This window comes from Hydra vulgaris, chromosome 01 (genome assembly GCF_038396675.1).
Source record: "Hydra vulgaris chromosome 01, alternate assembly HydraT2T_AEP".
NCBI classification, from domain to species: Eukaryota; Metazoa; Cnidaria; class Hydrozoa; order Anthoathecata; family Hydridae; genus Hydra; species Hydra vulgaris.
Window position 1 is genome coordinate 55,487,859 of NC_088920.1, and position 19,146 is coordinate 55,507,004.

At 28.9% G+C, this 19,146-nt stretch overlaps 2 protein-coding genes across 2 annotated transcripts; both read left to right on the plus strand.

Annotated features, from left to right (window-relative positions):
- The first annotated feature begins 517 nt into the window (after positions 1 to 517).
- Positions 518 to 1,030, plus strand: LOC136074564 (52 kDa repressor of the inhibitor of the protein kinase-like). The gene has a single exon (XM_065786896.1). The coding sequence runs from the start codon at positions 518 to 520 to the stop codon at positions 1,028 to 1,030; it is 513 nt and encodes a 170-aa protein (XP_065642968.1).
- A 7,248-nt stretch (positions 1,031 to 8,278) lies between these two features.
- LOC136074565 (uncharacterized) lies at positions 8,279 to 8,983 on the plus strand. Its single transcript, XM_065786897.1, has one exon. It carries the CDS (start codon positions 8,279 to 8,281, stop codon positions 8,981 to 8,983), a length of 705 nt encoding a protein of 234 aa, XP_065642969.1.
- Positions 8,984 to 19,146: the final 10,163 nt, after the last annotated feature.

The following is a 19,146-nucleotide window of genomic DNA, read 5'->3' on the forward strand; positions in this document are numbered from 1 at the left end:
TGACTATTTTGTCAAAAGAATTCAAATTCTACCAATACATCACCATGCTGTTCCTATCGTTTTGCCTTAATCTTCGGTGTCATCATCCGAACGATTTAATTGTGCATTTATTGGCGGGGCTGAAAATAATCAAATTACAATGAAACGTTGTCCTTTTTTTCCAGAACTTGGACTTGGTGTAGAATAATTTAACAAGTAAAACTTTTTTTGTTTTGTTATTTAGGTGCCCCAAGAAGACCAAACGGTCTTGTCACGGAGCACCACAGAAGTGTATTTAACAGGAAGTTCACGCCTCCTTCCTTTCTGTGACGCGAAAATATGTCTTACCACTGCGCCACGGCTGCACAAAACTAACGCAGAAATTAATAAAGAAAATTCAATACCCGCGACAAAAGATGAAAGCTGTTTGCCTATAGACATTGGGGCATTTTAAACACGTCAGGTAACTGAACAAGATAAATACCGAATATTGAAATGCAATTGGTTTCCTGGTCCAAATTACAAAGATCCATATTCTATGCATTTAAAGAAGGGTAAGAATGTCTACAGATGTACGTCTAAAGAAAATCGAGAACGATTAAAGCCTACAATTGAATCTATAATATTTCTTGGTCGACAGAATATTGCTTTGCGAGGTCATCGCGATGATGGGCAGATCTTTGAAATAAATCAAAACTCTTCAGTAATTAATGATGGCAATTTTCGGGAATCGCTTTGCTTTCAAGTGAGCGCTGGTGACAATATTTTAAAAATCCATTTGAATAACTGTAATTCTAAAGCAACATACATAAGTAAAAGTATTCAAAATGAAATAATTGAACTATGGGCTCAACAAATTCAAGACTTAATTAAAACAAGAACTTTTAAAGGAAAATTTTATAGCGTTTTATTTGATGAAACAACGGATACCAGTCATAGTTCTCAAATGACAGTCGTATCAAGATATATTGATGTTAATACCTGTGAAATCCGTAAAGATTTTATTGGTTTTGTAAACTGCCATACTGAAAATTATTCTGATTTTACATAAGAACCTGTATTAACTGGAGACTTGCTAGCAAATACAGTCGCAAACACATTGACAAAATTTGGCTTCAATTTAAAGGATTGTGTTGGTATATGTACTGATGGATGCAGCCTTATGTTAGGTGAAAACAACGGAGCTGTCACGAAGTTACAGAAGATCCTACCAAACACAATAAAAAGTAAATGTTACAACCCTGCTTTAAACTTATCAATTTCCAAATGTTCGACTGTGCGAGCTGTAAGAAATACAATTAGCACAATGAACGAAGTAATATCATTTTTTAAAGCTTCGCCAAAGCGAAGTGACCTTCTTAAATATGTAAATAAGGCAATGCTTATAAGCTTATGCGAAACGAGATGAGTTGAACGGCATGATTTTGTGTTAAGTTTTAAATCTTGTTTAATAAATATAGTAGAAACACTTGATTTGATATCTCAGTGGAATGAACGGGATTCTTCAACAAAGGCTGCATTACTAAAAAATGCAATATCTGAGCCCTTATTTGTAATAACACTTTGTTAATTAATCAATGTGTTAAATACCACAGTCTCTTTAAGTGAGGCTCTTCAAAAAAAATTATTGGATAAGGAATATGCAAAAACTATTCTTAAACATACCATAAAGATATTAAATAAAAGACGACGGAATGAAGAAAACTATAAGGCTATATTTATGACTGCATCAAAGTTACTAGAAGACTTAGGTTTAAAAATCAAGATTCTACGAATTATAGGAAAACAAACTAATCGCGCAAACCGCAATACTAAGGATCCTCAAACTACTATAGAGTCAATGTTTATTTAGCGTTACTTGATAGCACACTTCTAGGTTTATAGTTCAGATTTTATGATGAAACCTTAAACTCTTTTGAATTAAATGTAGCAATACCTAGAAATTTAGACAAACAAAACAAAGACAGAGTTAACAGCATCCATAACTAATATACTGATATTTGTGAAAGAGCTGTCCAATATAAATACTGTTGATAAGAATGTCCAATTAATGAAAGTTTCTTCAGAATTTGAATTTTGGGAGCTAAAATAGAAAGACACAATCAATGTGCACTGGAAGCATACAAGCAATCTGATGGTAATATCTTCCTTTTAATTAGATATATTTTGCAACTTTTCTTAAGAACTTGGTTAAGATCCAATAAAGGACAAGAACAATTAAATGGATTAGCTATGATGCATATCCATAGAGATTGCACCATTAGTGTCAAAAAGATTATTGATAGTTTTAAATCTTCGAAAACTAGAAAGCTCAATTCTATATTGTAGTTTGTTAATTTTATAAAAGTCTTTATTAAAAAAAAGAATATCCTAAAGATATTATTTTGTCTTTTGTTGCACATTACAGACAGGGTCAGATTTACCTATAGGCAGACAAAACTGCAGCCTGTGCGCCATGATTCTTTCATTAATTCAATTATGAAACACCATAATTGAATTAATGAAAGAAAAAAATTGACAAGTTCTGAAACATAGTTTATATAATTGAATTTTAGTTTAAAAAAAGAATTTAAAATTGAATATGTTAAAACCCATAAGTATTAACACCTGTTTCGATTTATTTTTGAACTGTTGTATACTAACTTTTTTCGTATTTGCAATATTAGGAAACTTTTTCCACAAATAAGGTCCACGATATTGAATTGAATATGTAATTTGTTTTGAATTATATTTAGGGACAATGCAGTTAATATCTGAAAATTTTGTTGGGTATTTATGCTTTACTTTTTCAAAATAGGACTGAAGTATTTTGGGAGATAGTCCCATCTTTATTTTATACATGAACATTAAAACTCGGCGTAAGTTAATTTTTTAAACGTTTAATGCGCCAAGTATGCGCAGAAGAAGTTTGCATGGTACAATTTTATCAGCTCCAAATAATATTCTGAAAGCATGTTTTTGTTTACTCTACAATTTTTTTTAATTTTGTATGATTTGTACTTGCCCATGCAATTTTACAATAAATCAAATAACAATGAATGAAAGAAAAATGTAAATTTTTTAAAGATTTATTATTTAGCCCTATATATCATGTTAGCCCTATATATCATGGCAATATGGTTTAGCCCTATATATCATGGCAACATTTTTTGATATTTTTTTCTCAATGCTTTTTATATGCGTTTTATATTTTTATATATAATTATTATGCGGCCGTGGCGCAGTGGTTAGAGCGCTTGCTTTATAAGCAGGAGATGCAGGTTCGAAATTACGCCCAAAAAGTTTACTGAAGTTTCTCTTTTAATGTTAGCGTTATTGATTATTAGATTTGGAAGTTTAATGGGAATATTTTCTAATTTATTTACTTTATGGAATAAAATATATTTGGTTTTATCCACATTTAGAGATAGTTTATCACTTATGAACCACTTATTAACCTTACCCAACTCTTCGTTAGCTGTTTCAAAAAGTGTTTTAATATCTCTGTGGGAATAAAAAAGATTGGAGTCATCAGCAAGAAGAATAAAATTTAAGAAGTCTGTTGCTAAATTTAAATCATTTATATATACTAGGAACAATAAGGATCCTAAAATAGAGCCCTGGGGGACACCACAAGTTACAGCATATGGAATTTTTTTTTTTTTTGCTCATATTGGATAAATTGCTTTTTATTGGTCAAATAACTTTTAAACCAAAGTAAATTTTTAATTTTTGACTCCATAATATTCAAGTTTTTTTTATAGTTGATGCAGTAGACAATTTATCTAAATGGAATGACAGAACATCTTCATCGAAATCAAGAATTTTGTTATGATCAATTAGAGAGAGTGATTTTATTGTGTTTTTAGGCTGTGCAGTACAAGTGTTCTCCTTAACAAATGGACTCAGTTAGTTATTTCAAAAAAAAACAAGTTTAGATTTACATAAAGCAAAAAATTGCGTTAAAGACCTGTTAATTGTTTTAAAACAAAAGAGAAAACTGCAAAGAAATGTTTGAGGAAATTTTTAGAACCGCAGAAAAAACAATAACTGAAAAAGATTGAAAAAGTTTTACCTACATAAGAGTAGTACAATGACAGACATGTCGTGAAGATACCTTCAGATACGATGGAAGGCGATCAATTTACATCCCTCTACTTAATGCGTTGATATTGGACATAAATACACGTTTTTCTAATGAAAATTTCCCATGTCTTCAAAGCTATGCTTTGATGCCAAAAAATATTATTACACTGAATCATAAAGATATTGTTGAAACTCTTTCTGCAATCAGTAATGTCTATAGCGTCATTCTTGGACTTAGTATCCACACTTACCTACACCTGAATTTACATCGCAAGTTGAACTAGGGCAGTGTATATGTATAAGGATGAAAAATAAGGGAGGAATTACATCATTACCTACTGATTTTTCTGTTGTTTTTGATTTGTGTGACCAGGTGCAATATCCAATCACTCACAAGTTGTTTCAAATTATAAAACCTGTAAGTGTCGCCAATGCTGAATGTAGCTTTTCAACCTTGCAAACAATTAAAAATTGGCTGAGAACACGAATCACAGTAAACAGACTTGGCGGATTGGCTTTACTTAATGTACACAGAGAAATTCCAGTAAATGTTAAAAACGTGATAGACCGTTTTGCGAAGTCGGGAAATCGTAAATAAGAATTTTGATATAAGTTATTAAAATAATCAACAAATCAAGTATGCTTTTTTTATATAAAAGACTACAAATACTAAATACAAAAAAATGTTTTTTCAAATCATATAAGGAGGGGTGAGGGTGGTGGTGGGTGGTGGGGGTTGGGGGACGATTACCCCCATCGCTCCCATCTCCCAAAAAACGAGAATACACAATTTGAAATTAAATAAACTACTTTACCAGATGGTGTTATTTTTTTTGAAGCTACTTATAGCTGATACTCCTGAAAAAAATTTTGGTGGAAGGCCAGAAACACCCTTTAATGAATCTTCGGCACGATCACAGGACAGAAAAGTTTCTAACATTATGCATATGTACTCTACTTTAAAAATATTATATACACCTTCAAAGTCTTTAAAAGGAGATGGAAGAAGGCTAAGAGTGTCAAAAAACATTTATATTCACCTATTTAAGCAAATCTTTTATCTAACAAAGTGTTTACACTCTTCTTAGATGGTAGTCTGTTAAAGACAGCATACCAACAACATCCGCAACAACGCTTTAGATCTAGATCCAGCTATTTACACAACATAACATTATTTAAAGAGTGCAAAAGACACAGTAATGCAGTAAAATTTTCTACTATCTTATATTAAATTTAAACTCATTGAAAGGTTTTAAATTTTATTTTAAAAATATTGTAAATTACAAATGTTATGATCATGCAAATTTACTCAAAACAACCCCCTCGGGGTAGTAATATACATTTTCCATAAATAAATGAACATGTATCCAGAGTTGTTAGTCATTGGTCTTGCCTTAAGGCCAACAAATTAGGCCTTGGTCTTGGCCTTAAAAGTTTTGGCCTTGGTCTTGGTCTTAACTGTTTGGCCTTCCATCTTTTCTTTATGAATTGAGAACTTCTTTTTGTGTTTACATTTTAAAAATTTTACTACAGTTGATTTTGTTTACAAGAGTTATTTTTGTTTACTTGAAAGCTTTAGAACTTAATTTTGTGTTTTGTGTTCGGTTTAAGTAGCCGTTTTTGACGAGCCATTTTAAAACAATAATCAATGACATAATTGGTTAATGGGAATTTATTACATCTAAATATAAAGTCGCATAATTTGTTTTAACGTTTTTTATTAGTTAAAACCTTTCAAAATTGAAAAAAAATATTTTATCACGTGAATTTTTCTTGACATTAAAAACAGAATTTTTTATTACATTTAAATTCAAATTTACTCTAAAGTATTTTTTTATATATATACTGTTTTTATTCAACTTATTTAAAAAGTTGTTAGTAATGTACTTTTGAGTTTTTTTAAATAATTTTGTTTATAAAATCCAAGTTAGAACCAATAAGCAGTAGTTTAATCATCCTTCTTTGAGAGTTTGACCACTGAACTGTCAAAGATTTGCTCAAAAACAATACCAAAAATTATTTTAATTTCTACTAAAAATAATGTTACACCTCAGAATCAAAAGCCTTTTATCAGAAAAAATCAAAACAAAAAAAAACATGTTATTTTGCAAATAATAAAAAAAAATCATTTTTTACAAACAAAATAGTTATGACAAACTTTCTTGAACGAATAAATCCCTAAAATTTAATCAAAAAGTGTTTTTGTTAAAAAAAACTGTACACAATAAGACAATACTCAAAAAGTAAAAATTTATATTTAATAAGCATTTCTGTGTCCCTGCAACGTCAGCTCCTGTCGAGCATATCTTTTTTCAGAGTAGATTAACAATGTGCCCTTATAGAGCTTGTATATCTGACTCGTTGCTTAAAACTTTGATGTTGCTTAAATGTGATAAAGACTTATATACTATATTGTAATAGTTAATGCTTCTGACTTATAGTTAATGCTTACAACTAATATCAACATATTTTTAACTAAAAGATGTATGAAACATAAAAATAAAGAATTAAAAATTTATTTATTTTTAGGTATTTTTGTTTTTGGCTTTCATATGTATCTCTAAATATATTTTCATATCAACTTCGGCGAATTCTGCGCATAGCCTTGGTCTAACTTCATAACATGTAGTTTATTGTCACAGCACTTGCTGTCTGCAGTTTTGTTAATAACTGGCCTTAATGTAAGGCCAAAACTTAAGCCTTTCTTCTTGAAAATATTCGCGTAGGCCTTAGTCTTAAAACTCTTGTTCTTGGCCTTGACCTTGAAACATTTTCCTTGGTCTTGGCCTTGGCCTTGAAACATTTCGCCTTGGTCTTACTATTTTTGGTTTTGATAACAACTCTGTATGTATCTAAATATCTTAATACCATAGACTAATTAACACAATTAAGTAAAATAGGATTACAAAAAACAAAGTTTAGTATTCCTTTTTTCTTTTTTTTTTTGGAAAGAAAAAAAGAAAGCAAATTTTACACCCGAAGCCTAAGATGCAGAGCCCTGGGTTAATGCAAATGGTTAAAATTCAATTAAAAAAATCAATTCTTCTATTTAGAGCAGTTAAAAAACTGGAAATCACAATTTAATAAAGTTTGTTCGTAAAAAAAGAAGTTACCAAGGCCATAGCCGATCATGAAACCAACCTGGTCAAATTGTCTAAAAAAGTCCGAAGCTTCATCATAACTATGAGCAACTTAAACATGTTGTGAAAAAGCACGTAAAAGCACTGTGTTTAAATACTTGAGATCTCATAACTAATACAATTAAGATTGCAAACACGTTAAATGATCAGTTCAAATCTGTTTTTACTGTTCAGCCTTTGCGTGACTGATTTTGATAATAGGACATTAGTTGAAATTAAATATACCACAATATTTAAGCGTACCGTAAAATCGTCTAAGTTTGGTCACCATGTAACTTTGGTCATTTAAGAAAAAGTATAAAAAAAGCATGCTAAACTCAAATTTCATAAACTTTTTTTCTCGAATAATATTTATAATTAGTTCGTAAATATGAATCTATAAAAAAAAATAATGTTTATACGCAACCTGTTGAAATAATTCTTTAGCAAAACAACAATTTGAAACAATGCAAACTATTAAAATCTAAAATAAGCAAATTATTCAAATAAATGATCAAATTTAATTTTAGTATTATTAAGAATCGCCAAATTAATTATATTTACAAAAAAAAATTGTTAATTTTTAAAAATTAATTACTTTTTTCATAAAAATTAGTGAAATTTTGAAATACTCTAGCTTCGGTAATTCGCGGTTAACGGGTGATGCGGAAGTTATCGGACAAATCCTAATTTCATTATTTGAGCATAATAATTAGTTTTTGTGGTTTTATGCGTAGGCATAAACGTTCTATAAAACATAAACTTTATTTTTGAAACACAATTATTTAAAATGAGGTTAAATGCAGCTGAACGAGAATCTTTTCGAAAGCGACTAAAAATGTTTTTTGTAAATAAACCTAATATAAAAAAAAAAAAAATCGTAAATTATTTTGAAAAGGAAGGATTTGCTTGAAGTACAATATATGATAACCTAAAAAGACTTGAAACTGTTCAATCGTTTTCTGATAGAAAGCACCCTGGTCGTCCGACATCCTGGACTAGAGAAAAGAAAGCCGAATTAACGAGACCTCAACAATCGAAATGGGGTCAGTCAGAGAAAAATAGGTATTAAATTCGGTGTAAATCAATCGACAATTGGTCGTCAGTTAAAAAAAATGAATATTAAATATAGAAAACGTGAAAAGACTCCAAAATACACTATAGAACAACAAATAAAGACAAAGAAAAGAAGCAGGAAACTAGTTAACCAACTCTATAACACAAAATCGCTTCTAGTCATCGATGACGAAAAATACTTTTGTTTTGCAGGGGACAGCATGCCTGGAAATTCTGGATACTACACAAAAAGTGTTCGTTTTATAGGAAAAGAGAAATTTCCAAAAAAATTAATAATGTGGATAGCCATATCTGACCGTGGTATGTCCGAGCCATTGTTTCGCACTTCCAAGGCTGTAGCGATCAATTCATCAATCTATATTAATGAATGTTTAGAAAAACGACTTCTTCCATTTATTCACAAGTATCATGGAGACTTTAACTATTTATTTTGGCCAGATTTAGCAAGTTCTCATTATTCTAAAGATTCTCTAAATTGGATGGACCAATATGTCTATTACGTTGATAAAGAATCCAATCCCCCAAATGTGCCTCAAGCACGACCAATTGAAAATTTTTGGGGACATTTGGCACAGAAGGTTTACGAGGGAGATTGGCAAGCTTCAACAGAGCAAGTTTTGATTGATCGCATTAAACTAAAACTACAAGAAATTGATTTAAACTTTTTACAGTCGCATATGAAAGGCGTCAGAGCAAAATTGAGATCAATTGCAGATGGTGATGTTTTTTCATATAAAAAATAGTATATTTTTATTAAAAGATAAATGCTTTATTTAAAAAAAATATAATAGTAGTTTGTTTTTTTATTTATAAATAAGTTATTGACGTTTTTATTTTGTCCGATAACTACCGCATCACCCGTTAAACAAAGAAGGAGACAATTAGCAGTAATATTATGTAATTTTAATAAGTATTGCGAATGTAAATTTTACCGGTAACTTTACCTGTAAATTTACCAGTAAACTTTGACATTTTTAAAATGGATACACACCATGGTATTTTATTTGAATAAAAAATTTGTTTATACTTTCAAAATTAACTGACGGTTCTTTGAGTTTTAAAAAATATCAAGCTTGTAATATTTTTTTGGAGATAAAATTACAGCACAACAACAACAATGGATGCGTTGCAAATCCTGTGGCAATTGGTTGTGTGGATCTTGCTGTCCTACTATGGTCAATGCTACGTGCAAGTATTGCCAATAAACATACAAAGTTTATTTAATGCAAAGTAGTTTTTTTTTATTATATTAAACCTTTTTAAATTAATTGAAAAATATATATTTTAAACTTTATTAACCAGTGGCGTAGCAAATGTGATAATGGCCAAAGTAATAAAATAGTTAACTAATTATAATAAAAATTAAAAATACTACTACTTATATTTAAAAAGACCTTTTTTTATGTGCTCCTTTTTGTTTTCTTTGGTGCCCCAAAAGACTTTTTTTTAAGCCCGGGGCAACGCCCGCCTTAGTTACTGATATTACCTGAATTTATATCATAATTTTACGATAAAACAACATTTAAAAATTAGTTTTCATTTTTTGTGACGTTTGTGATACGTTATTAGTATTTATATAGTGGTCGAACTTATGAGATGGTATTAAAAGGTTGGTCAAAGTAAATGTTTTCATTTTAAACAAAATATTAAGTACTAGTTTTTATTTTTCATTTTTTTATTTATACAATATCAATTATCAATATAATTTTCTGTCTGTTTGAGAAAAAAAATTGAAATTCTTTTACTTATGTGCGATAAATAAATTTTCAAAGCTTAAGTGACCGAACTTAGGCGATTTTACAGTATAGATAAAGTCAATATTTGTAAGATTCTTTTAGCTTTTGACAATTGGATTCTCCACGGGTTTTAATGAGATTCATGCTTACGTGCTCAATAAAAAGGTTCATAGTGAAATATTTTTAATGTTGCAACTCCAGTGATTTTAAGTGAAGCAGTATGACAGAAAAGCATGAAATCCAAATAAAAAAAAAGAAAAATGGTTGTAAAGAGTTATTGACTCATTTAACTCACAGCAATATCTAGCAAAGTATTTGAGACAGCATTTCGAAGTGTAATCATGCATCTTATCAAAAACAATTTGTTAAGTTATACTTATCATATCATTATATCTCAAAAATGTTAGAAACTATGGATACAATAAGGTATGAACTAGCAATGGGTCATCTTAAGAATGTAATATATCTTAATTTTGCTAAAGCTTTTGACAAAGTACATTGCAAATTTATAAAAAAAGGATTATAGGAAAATGCTTGGTTGAATCAAAGCGTTTCTTAGCAACAGAAGACTGTGAAAAAAAAAGAAAATGTGATTCTTGATAAGGGAGTTACATCAGCCCGATTGGGTTGATGTAACGAGTGGTATACCTTAGAGATCTTTCAGGATATATCTACGAGATATAAGTTTCTTTACTTTTTTTATTTTTATAAATAATTTGCCCTAATAAGTCAAAAATTATTCGCTCAATAAAATTGAAATAATAATTTGAAATAATTCGCTCGATAAAATCAGCAAATCATACTTTTACAATTTAAAATCATTTGTAAATTTTTTTATATCTAGCAGGTCCTATTTATTTTAATTTTAATGAGGGTATTTTATTGTTATAAATATTATAGAACAATTTCTATAAATATTATAGAAATTTTATTACACCTTACTTAAAATAGAAAAGGCAGAAGGAATCAGCAAACCTCATAAGAAAACAAAGTTCTACGCCCTTTAGAGCACATCTTTATTAGCATTAGTAGCAAAAACAAAAGCTGTAAAAAATTCTGTACCAGTCTTATGTAAGAACATTTGGAATACTCTGTACCAGTCTTATGTAAGAACATTTGGAATACTCTGTACCAGTCTTATGTAGGAACATTTGGAATACTCTGTACCTGTATGGAATTCATAAATTAAATACAATGAAAACATTTAAATAGAGTTCAATAAAGAGTTTAAAAAAGAGCAACAAAGACAGTTGTTCCATAAAAAAGCACCTTTACCATAAAAGATTATAGGCGATGAAAACTTTCTTCGATTCTTTAAGTTTCCAAATGATTTCGACATAGCATAATGGCATAATGATTTCGACATAGCATAATGGCATAAAGCTCCTAACATTTTTTTGTTTTATATTATATTCAATTTATGAAAGATTTAAAAATGTTTTTAAAATTATGTTAGATAGGCATTTCTTTTGAAATGTTCCAAGATATCCTATAGGATATCCTGGAACATTTCAAAAAGCTCTCGGAAATCGGTATACCAATTTTCGAGAGCTTTTTGCTAAAATTACCTCTTCAAAATATTTATGTCGTTTAAATTTTTTTACGAAAAACATTTATATTTAGAATAAGTTATTTTTTAGTTTGCAAATACATAATTATTAAATAAATTTATAACTGTTTTCCGTTTTTTAGCATTTTTCAAACAGTTTACACTTAAAGCAAAAGATACCACAGCCTCTATTTTAATTTTACATATCACCCTAAAATGGAAATCTTTGTTTGTAAATTTTCCGAGAATTGGAAAGTTTTTGAGCAGTTTAACTATATATATATATATATATATATATATATATATATATATATATATATATATATATATATATATATATATATATATATATATATATATATATATATATATATATATATATATGGATGTATAACTATATATAATGTGATATATATGTATAATGTGATATATATGTGGTATATGGATGTATAACTATATATAATATCATCATGCACCTGCACATATAAAAGTAAAACAAAAAATAAAATAGGTTTGAGTTTATTTAACATCAGTTCTATATTTTTTTGTTCTTTCTGCAATTCTTTTTCCTTATATATACACTTGATTATATATTCCCTCCTCATTTAGTATATATGGAGTGAATTTATAATATAGTGCATGTGGGGTTTATGCGAGAGTGAATATGTGTCATATATTCAATTTGGCATACAGCCCTTATATATATAGGTTATATAGTGTATATGTATATATAGTGTATATACACTATATATTCACTCACGAAATATATACTATATATACTATCTTATACAATCTATGGAAATAAACTTATAACGTTTTTAAAAGTTTTTAAAAGTTTTGCGTTTAATAATTTAAAAATGTACATTAAGCATTTATTATCACAAACAAACTTTTCCAGGAACATAACACATTACAAATACTTATACCACAAGGAGTATTATAACATGGAATGTTTATCTTTGAGGTAACTTAGGAGCCTGGCATAATAGTGATGGTAGAACCTCTGTTTTTTATGGCGAAGAAATTTTGTTTGGTGACAAAGGAAGGTCTTGCATATTTGGCAATGAAAGTTTCTTTATTTTTTTAGCAGGTAACGAAGGAGTTTCCATTTCATCAGAAGACGATGAAACCTCTATTTGATTTTCGTTAACTATATCCAACGAAGAATGAAGTTTATTATAAGCAATCGTTGACGGTAAAACTAAAAAATGAAATACGAATAAACTATATATAAAAGTTGAACAAGAAAACTATTCAACAATAAAATGATTAAAATATTGATAAAAAACGCAAATTAAAAAAAAATGCAAAACAAAGAAAAGTTTATTAGATATATTGACTTTAAAAATTTATCAGTTTAGACACCTATAGGCAAGCAATTTTTTGATAAAGTCTTTATCATACTGATAAATACAAGATCACGATTAAACTGATCAATACATGACTACCATACTGGTGTATAATAATATAAAGTTTTAATTAATTTTACAGGTTAATCCTTTGATTTGAAGTGATTGATTTTTATTACTCATAATTAACACGTATTAATTATGAGTAATAATAATAAATTTGTGACAAAGTACTTCGATACAAATATTTATATAAAGTGCATATATACTTTTTTTAAAGGCAAATTTGGGAATAAAACGAGGGTCAGGGAGGGGGTGCGAATCCTTAAAAATCTTGTCAAATGCCGAATACCCTATAAGTTGAAATCACTTTGTTTTTTGGTTGTGTTTGGTAGTCATATCCCTAAATACCTCCCCTGGTGAAAATAAATTAAATGTAATATTTATATATTAATATAAAATATTTTCTCGTGAAACTATTTTAAAACAAAATGTGCAAAATTTTTAGTTTGATGCTTTAATTATAAAATTTATGCATAAAAATTCGTATATAAAAATTTGAAAGAAATGGTAACCTTTTTTAACCACAACCAAGATTATTATGCAAGCTACAATAATAAATGCAACAATACCAAATGTAATTCCAAGTAATACCCCATCATTATCTAAATAAATATTTTTACTAAATAATGTTACCAAGTTTGTTAAAACTATTATAAGCATATTTTAAAGACATTAAAATTGTAGTATGTATCTAACAATAGCATACTTTTTACGACTATTTCCTGACTTATATATGTTATTTATTTATTACTTCATACTATTAAAAAATTAAACAACAATTGATACCGATGTATTTATTGTTGTTGGTATTTATTTTGTCTCACGCAACAATAAATACCAACGTGACACCACCTGTGTGATGAATGTAACTCGCCAGCTGCCTGTAATATTTATGTTTTACTTACCAAATACTTTTCTATTTTGTTATTGCAGTTTTAACCTTTTTAAAAAATAACAATGATCGCCATAAAGGGTAGATTGCAGACATTTTCTGTCAACTTTTTTGTATTAAAAAAGTTTTATGGAATAATTTAATGTTTTTTGGAAATCTAAACTAAACATATGAGATTATCTTGAAAATTTTGGTCTAAAAATGAGACCGCAGACGTAATATTTTCAAAATTAAAAGCTGCTTTTAATCGAGTTGAGGCGACGAAAGTGATTGTTTCTGCTCCTACCGTCTCCCAAAAAGTTGTGAGAACGAAGTTACCGGTGGTATACCTTAACTGTCATGTGTTAAATGACTTAGCAATAGTACGAGAACAAATTACGAAAATGGATAAGGCAAGTATGGTTATTGAAGTATATTAAACATGGATGAGACTGTCAAAGAGTTATCTCCCGATAATATCAGTTGTTCAATAGGACAAAAAAAAAAGTTAGGCCCCAACTAATTAGGAGGGAAGCTACCAGATTCTTAGAGGCATTCAAAAGAGAATTAGACGTCTGTGCGAAAAGCGTATTTTCAGATATTGTTTTAGAACAAATGGAACTGCCTGACGCAGCTCGAGTTTGGACTCAATGTGACACCTTTGTCAATAAGAGTATGGTAAGAAAGGATAATCCCAGAAGATATTTTATGAAGAGGGTATAAAAAGTAAAAAATAGTGAAAAATCGGTGTTGACGGAAAACGAATGCTTGCATTGACGGTGAAGAAATGTAAAGGAAAACTAATGTGGTCAAAAGGAAATTCAATAGAAAGTATTCTACAGAAATTATTAAAAAAGACAGTGTTTTCTATTTGTGGACAGTTTGTAATTCACTTGCTGCAGCGTGTTTTGCGAAGTATTAAAGTGGTTTCAGCATGGAAGTTCGAAAATTGTACAGTCTCCGTAACGGTTTTTTACTAAACTTCTGATGCTTTAACGGGAAAATAGTGATTGACGACAAAAGCGTCAAACAAATTGAAGAGTAAACGTGTTTTGAAAGATAGTCGACAATTATAACTTAGAGTTTGACGAAAATTTGATAGCATCAAACAGTTATAATTCCAATTCTTACATAAGAGTACCTAATCGGTGGATGAAAATGTTGAAACTTGACAGCAAACGACTGCAAATAGTATCAAAATTGCCGTTACACATAAAGAATTAGTTCTGGAAATACACTAGCAGACCAAACTCTTTGGAATCAGACAAAATTTATGCTTTGTTTTTCAGAAGTTTTTGTCTACAAAAGAAGAAAATGTACGTAAGATGATTCAAGAGCGTAAACCGTGTCAATTGATAGATCCAGAACCATTCAGCATGGAAAGTTAAAAGTTTAAAGAAATTAGAAGTGATTAAGCATGAATATTACTCATTAAAGAGTAATCATTAAATAAGTTTTACCTACTGCGCTAAGTTTAATGTCCTTCAAGATTCGCTATGTGGCGGCAGTTATCACACTCACAAGAAAGCGCTGAAGTAATGTGACATTTTTAAAAGATATTTTGCGAAAGAAGAGGACTTATAAAAATATTGACAAACTTTCAAAACGCAGTAAATCCAAATTTTTTGTATTGAGAAAATCAATCTTTTAAAACCATTCAAAAGATAGGAGATTAGGAGAACTAGATATGCATTATCATATTCTAGAGAACTGGGATATGCATTTTAAGTCTCGAACAGCCTTCTGTTTGTCTGGGAATAGTATTGTATAAAGAAAGCATCAAACTGTTAAGCGAAAGTAAGAGCTATCAAAAATCTCCATAGCAGAGGCTGTATCTAATATAATTTCTCAATTAACAAAAAAGGAGTTAGTATTATGAATGTACGCATAAACTCTGAGGCTTATAAGATTTGAACAAAATTTTTGTGATTTGTCAAAAAGTGAGAATTTTTCAAAAAGTGTGAAAATTCCATTAGATAGATTCCATTACTCAAGATGTATTGGAGCAAGTAGTCAAGGTGAACGGAATGCCGCACCATGTGAAGCACATTAGTCCAAGAAGCAGAACGCAGAACGGCCAAATAAGTAATAGCGGATGTAGAAGACAATGTAGAAATTAGCGATGGTAATTTGATAGACGGCGAAGATGTCGAACACGCTAATGATAGTGGAAACATGGAGACAAATACAAAACCAATGAGGGTGCCGATTACTCAGCGGCTGACAGCGAGATCAACAACACCGTGACGCCTCTATGTCGAAACAATCGAGATTAACAAATACCTCTCAAACTCACCAAAGATTGTTGCTCTTAAATGTAATTTTAAAAGATCAAGAAGGAGTGTAATCGTTTTGTGCAAAAATGATTGTAAGAACTGCTAGAAGTACTTAACATGTAACGTTATATATATATATATATATATATATATATATATATATATATATATATATATATATATATATATATATACATATATATATATATATATGTATATATATATATTTATATATATATATATGTATATATATATATATATATATATATGTATATATATATATATATATATATATATATATATATATATATATATATATATATATGTATATATATATATATATATATATGTATATATATATATATATATATGTATATATATATATATATATATGTATATATATATATATATATGTATATATATATATATATATATATATATATATATATATATATATATATATATATATATATATATATTAATGAGTTATTTATATAAATAACTCATTAGTATATATATAACTCATTAGTATATAAACATCTTCAGTTTATATCTTTTGCATAAAATAATTAACAATGTCAATATTTTGTATTTCCCCTATGAGATGCAATTGCTGCCTTCATACGCCTTGGAATTGACTCAACATGAGCTTGTATGGTATGCAATTTCACACTTGACCTTCTGTAGATTAGCCCAAAGATCATCTTTGGAACCAGACTTTGTTCCTTGTCTCTTGCGGAATAAAATTTCTAATAAGTGCTCTATGGAATTCATATCAGGGCTTTGTGCAATAAAGAAACCTTGCATTCAGCAGCCGTTTCTTTATTGACGTTGCTGATAGTTTGATGCCATGATCTTTTTCCATAGTCACCATGATATCTGATGACGTTAAGTGCTAATTTCTCAGGGAAAAACGAGCCAGGATCTTATCTTCCTTTTTGGTATTTTTTTTTGGACGGCCTTGAAGTGGTTGATATTCTACTGTAGTTGTCTTTTTATAAATTTTCAAATCGTTGTCAGAATAATTCGCATAATCTGTGCTATTTTCCTGTATGACTGACCCTCCTATGATCTTACCACTAATATCTGAAAGACTTTTGCAGATTATTGTGGATTATTATTAAGTAAAGACGACTTAATTTTTGCTGTTTATTTATTGTAATAATGTTTTTTAATACTAAAAATGAATAAAGATAAAAAAGAGTCAGAACTATAAAATTGTGCAATTTTATAGTTCTTTTACCTTTAAAAGGTAAAAAAGGTCTACTACTTATAAGGTATAGTCTACTCTTAAAAGGTAGAGTCTTCACATAAGGCCTTCTCATAAAGAGTCTTCTCATAAGGTACAGTCTCCTTATAAGGTCTCATAAGATCTTCTCTTAAAGAGTCTTCTCATAAAGTACAGTCTTCTCATAAGGTCTCATAGGGTCTTCTTACAAAGTGTCTTCTCATAAAGTACAGTATAAGGTAGTAGTCTTCTCGTAAGAGTACTCCTTATAAGGTGCAGCAAAGTACTTCTTTTAAAGTATAGCGAATAATCTTTAAACTTTTCCCAAAAATGTACTCTTTCAATAATTTTCAATTTTTCAAACTATGAGTATGAAAAATGTTCACAGTATTCAAAAGTTATTATGTTACTTTACTTCATTTAAAATGCATAGCTAGTAAAGTGCAAACTTTACTGACCTCCTGTTATTCAACTTTGTCAACTCTGAGGGTTGTTTTACAAAAAATTTACAAAAATTTATAAAATTTTACATATTCATACATAGTTTAAATCATAATCAAATTAAAATTGGCGCCAAGTGCATAAAAAGTGAATAACAACAAATTATTCTTTACATGGCGCTAGCCAGTGCAACATTATTGCAGCAAAATAAAAATAAAAACATGCTGTATGTCACTACCTTTATACTATTATACTACCTTTAATATCCTATAGATTCAGAGAATGATTGGCGCCTTTAAGGACCCATTGATATCAAAATAAAACATCAGGTAACATTGTATTCATAAAGTAAACAATTGCAAAATAAAGTTGGCAATTGAGTCAAAAGACACATATTGTGGATTAAAGAAGACAACCAAGTAGAACAAAGAAGAAAACCGAGGCAATTTATTTCAGCAATAAAATAAATTGAGTTAATAATAAATTACTTTTTTAAACGTACTAACATACTTGTTGTGAAAATGCCTGCAGCAGGTGGTATATTAAGAAGGACAGATTCTCCAGCTATCCCGTAAATTTCAGCATAAATTTTAACAAGTGTGGCATTAAAGGAATTTTTTACAAAAAGTTCAGTATTGCTGATTCCATCAAATGTTTGGACGCTATCGTATGTCTTGTTAATGAACTCAATGTTGTACATAAACTTACATTTTCCAAGAACAACTTTATTCCATTGAATAAAAACTGATTTATCCATATATTGTTTCAGGAATACAACTGTTACCTTTGGTGGTATAACTGTGAAAAAATAGAATTACAAAAATAAAAAAAATAATAAATTAGACATAAAATTAAAATTTTCAAATTAAATGAAAAGTATTTTATCAAATATTTTTGTTTAATACTATGAATAATAATTAACTATTAATAATTATTTTAAAGTTCTGCGAGAATTTTAGTGATTTCCGTGGTAAACATAGTCTTGTCATATTTGGAAAAATGGCTTTTATATGAAAATTAACTCCCTTAACGTTTGATATCATTTGAGCTTTTAAAGATTTTGCAATTTTATATTGATTATATATTGCTATACGACTTTATATGACTTTAATAAAGATCCTTAAATAAAGATGTCTTAAGTCTTGTAGCATGAGCTTTTGAGCTAAGTCAAAAAGCTCATGCTACAAGACCTGGACATTTACCAAGAAATATTTCTAGAAGATGGTTTATAAAGCTAAAACGTAGCACTTGTTTCAATGCACACGAAAATGCAATGTGTCAAACAGAGATATGATGTATCAAACAGAGATATGATGTATCAAACAGAGATATGATGTATAAAACAGAGATATGATGTATCAAACAGAGATACGATGTATCAAACAGAGATATG